This window comes from Coregonus clupeaformis, chromosome 13, assembly GCF_020615455.1.
Source record: "Coregonus clupeaformis isolate EN_2021a chromosome 13, ASM2061545v1, whole genome shotgun sequence".
NCBI classification, from domain to species: Eukaryota; Metazoa; Chordata; class Actinopteri; order Salmoniformes; family Salmonidae; genus Coregonus; species Coregonus clupeaformis.
The window spans coordinates 24,658,302-24,668,073 of NC_059204.1; the positions used below are offsets into that span (position 1 = coordinate 24,658,302).

Consider the following 9,772-nt stretch of genomic DNA (forward strand, 5'->3'; position numbering starts at 1 on the left):
GTGGAGCTGCCGTGAACCCACTTGCTCTGGGAGACCTGTAAAGTTACGAAGAGGCTATGTATCCTCTGCCCGGCACTTGTTCAAGGTATTAGAAAGTAGCAGCCTGGTCTCATAGACTAGACGTAAGATAGTAAAAATATATCCGGGACTCTCAAATTATGCTGTACAAAAAACATGTAAAGTGTTGGTCCCATGTTTCATGAGCTAAAATAAAAGAGCCCAGAAATGTTCCATATGCACAAAAAGTTTGTTTCTCTCAAATGTTGTGCACAAATGTGTTTACATCCCTTTTAGTGGGCTTTCTCCTTTGCTAAGGTAATCTAAAATGTGCAGTTTTGTCACACAACACAGATGTCTCAAGTTTTGAGAGAGTGTGCAATTGGCATGCTGACTGCAGGAATGTCCACCAGAGCTGTTGCCAGATAATTGAATATTCACTTCTCTACCGTAAGCTGCCTCCAATGTCGTTTTAGAGAATTTGGCAGTACGTCCAACCAGCCTCACAACCGCAGACCACGTGTAACCATGCCAGCCCAGGACCTCCACATCCGGCTTATTCACCTGCGGGAACGTCTGAGACCAGCCACCCGGACAGCTGATGAAACTGAGGAGTATTTCTGTCTGTAATAAAGCCCTTTTGTGGGGAAAAACGTATTCTGATTGGCTGGGCCTGGCTCCCCAGTGGGAGCCCTCCCAGGCCCACCCATGGCTGCGCCCCTGCCCAGTCATGTGAAATCCATATATTAGGGCCTGATTTATTTATTTCAATTGACTGATTTCCTTATATCAACTGTAACTCAATAAAATAGTTGAAATTGTTGCAAGTTGTGTTTATATTTTTGTTCAGTATAGTATGATATGTTACGTTTGGTATGGTTACATAAGACAGAAGGTTACTTACTTCAGGCAAAAACGAAAGTAGGGCGGAGGGCATATAATGGGAACGTCTAGTAACCTAAAGGTTGTGTGTTCGAATCTCATCACGGATCTTAGCATTTTAGCTAGTTAGCAACTTTACAATGAATTACTACTTTTTCGCTACTTTGCAACTACTTAGCATGTTAGCTAACCCTTCCCCTAACGCTAACCTTAACCCTTTAACCTAACGCCTAACCGTAACCTTAACCCTAACCTTAACTCATAACCCTAACCCTTAGCCTAGCTAGCCACCTAGCTAATGTTAGCCATCACAAATTGGAATTCGTAAAATATCATACGTTTTCCTTAATCGTAACATATTGTAAGATTGTAATTCCTAACATATCATAAGCAATGGATGATGGAAATCCACAAATTAATACATACCATATGAAATGTAACATATCATACTAACTGGAGTGCACAATGTATAGGACATCTTCCAATAATGACTCAATTATTTTCCATAGGTTCCTTGGATCATAGTCCTAAATCATGATAGCTGGTAATTTTTACAGGGTGAATTTGGTGTCCATGCTTTAATTGACATGTCCTGCACTATTGTATAATTTCCATCTCTTAGCATTTCAACTGGTCTCCTTGATGATGTCTATGGTACCTCCAAGAATCAGGATGGCTGCCCTTCGCAGGTGCCATCTAGCACCAACCCCTGCTACAGCTCTGAGGCAGTGAGCCAACACCAGGCACAGGGAGGGAGTGACATCCAGCAGGAGATCTATTCCAGGCCTAACAGCCACAGATTAACCCCTGGTTTGGGAGATGATTGCGTCAGGTCCCTCTAATCTTGTGTAATTGACAAGTGGAGTTAATTTATTTCAGCATCTTGTAACATAAGTAGGTGACCAGAGAAGGTTAGGTGGGTCTACACACTCTCTGTGAGTCTCTGTCTGTCTCTGAGCGCACTATGCTGTAGATTAACTGCAATGATTTATAAGGGGGTTTATAAGGAATTTATACTGTTAATTGTAAGTTTATTGATTGTTTTCTAACTGTTTATTACAGATTTATAAACTATGGTTGAAATTGTGTGACTGTCACTGGAGAAAACCCCCAGATATCTAAATCCTAGTCAAGTGGAGAGATACAGAGCTTGTGGCCGATTTTCATCCACCAGAGGATGCTATTGCCTTCTGTAGCTCACACATCTAACTTGAGGACCTCTCTCTACATTTGTCCAGTTCCAAATGTAAACTAGTCCCTACTAGACACAACATCTGAAAGGACTGGCTGTGTGTGTAAGCAATATGATGAAAATTACACCTATCATTTATGCACTAATTGTCTACACAAACTCCATTCATTAGTGTAGTGGTCTTCAATCATGATTCGAAATACCCACAGTGTGTGCAGGCTTTTGCTGTAGCCCAGCACTAACACACCTGATTCCTCTAATAATATCAACTAACCCCTTGATTAGAATCAGATATGTTAGTACTGGGTGGAACAAAAGCCTGCTCAGTGGGTCTTCAGGGACAGGATTGAAGAACACTGCATAAATGGGATCAGAATGAACTATATCAGTATATCTTTACACCCTTTCACGCCTTCCAGACAGGCACTAAACTACTGTACCAGAGTTTGTACAGTAAATCACATCTTTGAGTGGGTTTGGCCATAGTCTGTGATAGTAAAACAGCTGAACGTTGCATCAGCATGCAGAGCAGTTACTGAGGTCTTACATCATAATACCCCCACACTGTGAACCGCTTCCTCAAAGCAGAGAACTCAGATTTGAGAGAAAAGTTAAGGCTTGCTGAAAAATTGTCTCTTGGGGATAAGGTGTCTCTTGGGGATGCTCCTCGGCTTCAATACATGATAACTTTGAGCTTTAACCCCCGGTGCACGTTTTGGCTTTTGCCCTAGCACTACACAGTTGATTCAAATAACCAACTCATCATCAAGCTTTGATTATTTGAATCAGCTGTGTAGCGCTAGGGTAAAAACCAAAACATGAACCCCTGGGAGGCCCCAGGACCGAGTTTGGGAAACACTGTTCTAAATTGATGGTTATTTTACGGATAAAATAACTAATGGTTCTCGCAAACAAAACATTTCTTTATTTAATACATAAAACATGTTTTTTAACTCCCTTATTGATGTGTTAATTTAATTGAATAAGTGAAGCTAAGGTGCCGAAACCAGTTTTTCTCATGAATACTTATTTTCCCCCCTCCATGATCTGTGTCTCCACCCCTATGCTACGTGTTATTTCTGGATGTGGAAACAAGGCAGGCCGTCACAGGAAGCTGGACAACATGGAGACGGATGTACATCCTGTTCCACTGCCCCTTTTTCCTACTGTATGTTGATGGGATTCCCATGCTGCTATTGTTGCTATTTTTACATGCATCTTCACATGCAATAATGTGCAGGCAGTGACCAAAGTGAGCTATGAAGTCCTCTGTGATGGTATATATAATCCAGTCATCCAATAATGATAGAGAACATTGTGTTTCCCTTTGCCTATAAAATCTTAGTTGGAGACCGCACTATATAGCCCTTTATATACTGTACACAGCCTTACCACAATGAAACCATTCACAGACTGGTCTGTAAGAATGTGTAGAAATGTGAGGAAAAGCCACAAGATGTTATCAACCATTACAGTATCTAAAGGTCTGTTCCATCAAGTTCACCATTATGTATCTCCCATCTGCCGTTAATCAATAACAGTGAGTTTGAGTTTAATAGAATATATCTGAACTGTGCAGATGTTCAAAGTCCCATCTCTTGGTGAGCTTTAGAAAGAGCCTTAGCAGCAGAGTTAATTATAGCTGCCTAACCCCATCTGCATGCAAAACCAAACCAATGCTGCCCTCAAGCAGTATATCAGGCCAACCCGTTCTCATGAGACAAAGAGCCAGTGAGGAATTTAGTTATATAATACAAAAGCACTAAACATGTAGCTGAAAGCTATGCTTTTAATGGTGAGGTTGGAGATGTGGTGTGGGGTTACTTTTTTCATCCTCAGACGAATGATGGCTCTATGTAAGTTGTTCTTTAATCTAAACATCAACAGAACATGCTTCTTATACATAGCCTTTTCACTCTAGCAGTGCTGAGGCGTAGCCAATGTAATGTGACCTAATTTCTAACATGATGTCACAAATTCCTTGGCACCAAACACTGGGCTACTGTGGCATGTTGAGTGATTTCCTAAACTTTATTGCTGTACAGTAGAAACACTACTATGTTTTAGAGTGCCTAAATGAGTGCCTTTTAGACAGGGAATAATCGGATATACTGCATGTCCACAGAGAAAAAATTGTGCCCATTTTAGGGAAAAGAGAGTCAAACTAAATTATGTGCAGTTAGACACCAGGGCATGGCTAGGCATTGAATGGACACATCCCCCTCCTGCATCCCACGCTACCAGCCTCGCAAATCAGACAGACACAGCCAAAACTTTCACAACTAGCAAGCAAACTTTACTAATCATAACAATTATAATACCGAACTACTTTCTACACCCTAAAAATAATTATTCTTCAGCCTCATGGAAATTGAGATTTTCAATGACCTACTTAGAAAAGTTTCAACCTGAACTTTTGAACTTCTCTGCAGCTCTGTTTTGCAGTAGGGCTATGGTAAATAATGTTGCATGGTCTAAAACTGTGTACAGTATATTATTACAGTAGCATCATTTTAGAATACAGAACTATGAACTTTACAGAAACTCTGCCAGATGTCTGTCTGCAGTGTGAATGAGAGCTCAGTGTGTCTCAGGCTTTAGGACCTGGAGGGGGAAAGTCCCTCTTCGCATAGCTGCTCCACAGTAACAGGATACAGTGGGAGGGCCCAGCTCAGCTCACTGTGCATAGAAAATCACTGCACCTCATTTAAATACTCCTTTTCCCAGCTTCCAGAAATTAATTTCCCACGGTTTATAGACGAGCTGAAGATCTGTCCGTGTGGAAGCTGAGAGAGAAACTAGAGTAAAACTGCTGAAAGAGCCTGGTAAGTTAAAGGGGGATGAGATGGGAGTGAGAGGGGAAGGGATATTCACTGAAATGTGTTAACTGCAGGAAAATGTCTGACCAGGAATGTGAAAAGTCCCTCCATTTTGGGTTTAGGGTTATAAAATGCCTTTAGAGAATGTAGTGCTGCATTAGAATACAGCTTGATGTCGTTGAGCATTTTGTAGGCCAGCTGAATGGAAAAGATGCATGCATGTGAAAAGTTGTCAGGCTAAAACATACTTCTTCCTCCATCTTCAGTGTTCAGACTTAGTTAATGGATCACATAACAGTGAAAATGCTGTGATGATCAAATTAAAGTGATTGTCATTTGAGTGGCAATGCTGCTTTGAACTGTGCCATGTCTGTAGAGTAGGCCTATCTTATTAATAATGGCCCCACCCAGCAACATACTCTTTGTGCTCTGATCTAACTCACAGTTTCCTCTGCCAGGGGGCATTGCTTTTTACTTGGTGGTAGAGAGTGTCGAGACTCGAGAAAGCATCCGATCGATTACGCAGAGGGAAATGAGCTGTGTAATTTATAAACATATGTTTAGACAGATATTAATGATGATGAAACTTGAAAATCCCTCCTCCTCTAGACTTTCTCTTACACTGTGGCAGTGCTGATTGGTCAGTTTTTTGTCCAATAAGTTGAGACCGTCTTTGCCAGCATTTGTACGTGCCAGGATGTTTCTTAGTTATGGCTTAAAAATACATTGAATTAAGGTGTGCTGTGATTTGAAATGATACATGCATGCAGAATCCAATTGATAGATATAATGCAAACTGAGAATGTATTGAAATCATCTGTACTTCCAACAAAACTTTGAAAAGCATCGTCCCTTTAGTACAGAAATGACAGCCTGAGTAAGCTGAAAGATCAAACTTTCTGTTAAGACAGTGAAACATTTGAAACCTCACACCTGCTTAAAAGGTCACTCATTCCAGGCCTCAGAGGATGCATACAATCCTTTTGTTTAGATTCTGCAGCTAAGTCTGATCCTGTTGCACACTTGTCTGTGTAGTCCTCATGCAGGGCAAAAAATAAAGTGATTGGTCCACCAGATGAAGCGAGAGCTTAATTGTAATATCGTAGGCGTTCTACAGCTGCAGTGTCAACATGGCTCTTGAGTCTTGCCTTGAACTTGACATGGTCAAACCTGCTCTCAGATTCTCCACCAATGAATTCTGGTCTATAATTACATTACAGACTGCATAATGAAAGCTTAGTATACCACACAGCATGTCCATTCTGCATCATCCAGGATTAATAAAGGAAGAGTGGTATCCCACTTGAATCTCAGCAAAGGGTTGGGGAAGTGCGTTATCTCCTTAACTTGTGCTATCACCGGCGAGAGCAATGAGAGAAGTCCCACAAAAGGTTTTCTGTTGTCAAAATCCAGGGCAAATTTCATTTAATTTGCCTCTGACATTAAGGATTTGAGACTCTGTTGCTCTGTAATTGCTCTGATGCTCTATAAGTAAATACACTGTCAAAATCGAACACATAAATCCTGTCTGTTTTCATGTCCCCTCTCAGGTCTCTACTGATCGTTCTGACACTATGTGGGTGACTAACCTGGTAGCCATGGCCCTACTGGCCACCACAGCCTCTGCTGCTACTGCCGCCTCGGCAGACAAGGTCCTAAGCAACCACGCCACCCTGCTGGCCGACAACAGCGCCAGCCTGGCCTTCAGCCTCTACCAGAACATGGTCAAGGAGAAGGACCTGGAGAACATCCTCATCTCCCCCGTCGTGGTGGCCTCTTCCCTGGGCCTGATGGCCCTCGGGGGCAAGGCCTCCACCGCCTCCCAGGTAAAGACCATGCTGAGTGCCGACAAGATGAAGGACGAGCAGCTTCACGCCGGCCTGGCAGAGCTCCTGGAGGAGGTCAGCAACTCAAAGACCCGCAACATCACCTGGAAGATCAGCAACCGCCTCTACAGCCCCAGCTCGGTCAACTTTGCAGATGCTTTTGTCAAGAGCAGCAAGAAGCACTACAACTATGACCACACTAAGATCAACTTCAAGGACAAGAAGAGCGCTGTGAAGTCCATCAACGATTGGGCAGCCAAATCCACCGACGGCAAGCTGCCCGAGGTCACCAAGGATGTGGAGAAGACCGATGGGGCCATGATCATCAATGCCATGTTCTTCAAACGTGAGTTCTCTCTTACAAAGCACCAGAATTTGGTAGATACTCTTCTCTCTTTTGTCTTGTTTTTTCATTCATTCACATATTTACTAATTTACAGTAAATTGTATTTTACTTTCTATCTGAACAGCCCATTGGGATGAACAGTTCCACCAAAAGATGGTGGACAACCGTGGCTTCCTGGTGTCCCGCTCTCACACTGTTGGTGTACCCATGATGCACCGCACAGGTCAATCAATTACAACATGTCGCTCAACATAATATCATACAGTACATTTAAACTGAACTGGGGTGTTTTCATTTCAGTGTGAAGGAATATGTACAGAAATGCTCTAGAAATGTATCTGAGTCTGTACTCATACTGGCTGTACCTGCAGGTCTCTACGGCTTCCACGAGGACACAGTGAATAAACTGTTCATCCTGAGCATGCCCCTGGCCCATAAAAAGTCCAGCCTGGTGTTCTTCATGCCCTACCACGTGGAGTCCCTGGAGAGGCTGGAGAAGCTGCTGACCTGCAAGCAGCTGGACGACTGGATGGGCAAGCTGAAGGAGACGGCTGTGGCTGTGTCTCTGCCAAAAGTCAGCATGGAAGTCAGCCACAACATCCAGGTACTGTAAAAACCTAGACACAGGTCATTGGTGAAAACCACATTTATTAAACTGTTTATGCAACTGAGATGCAAGTTTGAATAACATGTTAGTATTCACTATAACTATACAGTACACATCCCTGATGCTCTTAGGTGGCTGAACTCCTTTACAATAAAGATCACTTGCTTTCTCTCTCTCTCTCTCTCTCTCTCTCTCTCTCGCTCTCTCTCTCTCTCTCTCTCTCTCTCTCTCTCACAGAAACACCTTGGGGAGCTGGGTCTGACTGAGGCTGTGGATAAGACCAAGGCGGACCTGTCCAACATCTCTGGGAAGAAGGACCTGTACCTGTCCAACGTCTTCCATGCCTCTGCCATGGAGTGGGACACTGATGGGAACCCCATCAATACCAGCATCTTTGGCACCGATAAACTGAAAAATCCCAAGTTGTTCTATGCTGACCATCCCTTCATCTTCCTAGTGAAGGACACCAAGACCAACTCCATCCTCTTCCTTGGCAGACTGGTCCGACCTAAGGGCGAGAAGATGAGAGATGAATTATAACAACTTTGAGTCTTAGGTGAAGTGTTTTTGTATGCACGGGTGTTACAGTGTGTTTGTGTCTGTGTGTGTGTGTTTTGTATTTTCCTATGCAAAGAGAGGAGAGGGAGAAAATGAATTGTACGTCTTATACCTCAAGAGTACATTCCCATTTGATCATTTATGTGCCAACATTCGTGCCTGTTGTTCACAATCCATGATTCAGAAATATATTTTTGTGTATTTTGTCCTGTGTTGTAAGAAACAAAGCATTGTGTACTCCAAATAAACATAAACTTCACCTTAACATGGTATCATTATCTAGCCTGCAATCCAAACTGAATATCATCCCGTTTCACAAAAGAGAGCAATATTCAGTTTGGATTCCAGGCTAGTTAGTAGTCACCATCACAACGTGGCATGTTTGAGTATTTTAATTAAGGGCAGATCACAGGATGGATACTTACATTAAGTATGATCTCCCAGACTATTGCCTTAAATATAAAATCAGCATTCCTCTCAGGGTTTCCACTCCTATCTCTCTGTCTGTTAGTCTGGGATCCCAACTGAATGCATGCTCTGTTTCACTATTGTTTCACTTCACTTTGAATTCCAGACTATTTGTTTGTACCAGTTTACTTGAGATTAAGTCAACATCAAATTACTATTGTCGGGGTATTCAAATGTGCTGAGCAAGTAAACTGTTTCTGTTTTCTTTACAGGTTTTGCTATGATTACCGTGTACCCGTCACCAAATATAAAATTTTTAGTTCGTGAAATTCGTGTGGGTTCCAATATCTTTAATGTTTAAAGTACAATTATTTTTTTCACAAGCTTTTTCACAATCTTACTACCTGGTGCTAGCCTATTGTTCACTCCCCCCAAAGCACATTCATCTATGACCCAGGGGACGCGCCTCTGTTTGTTACTCTGTTTGGCTTTTTACTGATCCGCACTGAAAGCACTGCTCTGTACTCTTTAGCTAACTAACCTCTGAGTGAAAGAACGAAAGGCGATATCTGTGGAAGACTTTTGATTGATCAGCCTAGCCCTGTCTCAACACTGTCACGTTTTGCCACAAAAAAATAAGCTTTTTTGGAACAATGGAATGGTATGAGATAGTTACAAGTTTTCTCTTTTCCAATAAAATTATAAAACAAAATAATGTTGTAATGTGACTTGGTTCGAGGGTGAACTTATGGTGACTACTAGGATGGAATGGCAGGGATTGTGAGGTCAAGCGCAGGAGCCAATAGGATTTTCCAACTGATTGGCCTAAAGGAATTCCAGCTATGGGACTTTAAAAAGTTCACAAGGAAGGACAGATGTGCTACCAGAGGAAATTCATACCTTTGAAATGTTATGCTAAAACACCATGTACTGTACTGTGAATGGCTTTGCATAACAGTGCATGTCATACTCTCCAGTGCCACATCTCCAAACCGTGACAACCTATGCATATGTCTATAGCTGCTACTGTGTCCGGATCATAGCCTTATATAATTATTGGTCAGACGGAGTGGGATGCCATAGGCAAAGAAGCCCACAGGATTCACACCATGGGCCAATTGAGTGTTATGGGATCAT

The 9,772-nt window shown here is 42.3% G+C and overlaps 1 protein-coding gene across 2 annotated transcripts; it reads left to right on the top strand.

Annotated features, from left to right (window-relative positions):
* Positions 1-4,726: 4,726 nt before the first annotated feature.
* LOC121579793 (serpin H1) lies at positions 4,727-9,350 on the top strand. 2 transcript variants are annotated; one of them, XM_041894694.2, is made up of 6 exons: positions 4,727-4,896; positions 6,441-7,062; positions 7,187-7,285; positions 7,434-7,666; positions 7,907-8,225; positions 8,908-9,350. In XM_041894694.2, exons 2-5 carry the CDS (start codon positions 6,465-6,467, stop codon positions 8,207-8,209), a joined length of 1,233 nt encoding a protein of 410 aa, XP_041750628.1. In that variant the 5' UTR covers positions 4,727-4,896; positions 6,441-6,464; the 3' UTR covers positions 8,210-8,225; positions 8,908-9,350. The 2 variants fall into 2 exon arrangements, with proteins under 2 accessions (XP_041750628.1, XP_041750626.1); XM_041894692.2 differs by having other exon boundaries at positions 4,728-4,896; positions 7,907-9,350.
* Positions 9,351-9,772: the final 422 nt, after the last annotated feature.

Coding starts and splice junctions, on each gene's coding strand:
- LOC121579793 (XM_041894694.2), top strand. CDS start 6,465: ATGTGGGTGACTAACCTGGTAGCCATGGCCCTACTGGCCACCACAGCC. Junction 7,286..7,433: donor ACCCATGATGCACCGCACAG/GTCAATCAATTA, acceptor CTGTACCTGCAG/GTCTCTACGGCTTCCACGAG. Junction 7,667..7,906: donor AAGTCAGCCACAACATCCAG/GTACTGTAAAAA, acceptor TCTCTCTCACAG/AAACACCTTGGGGAGCTGGG.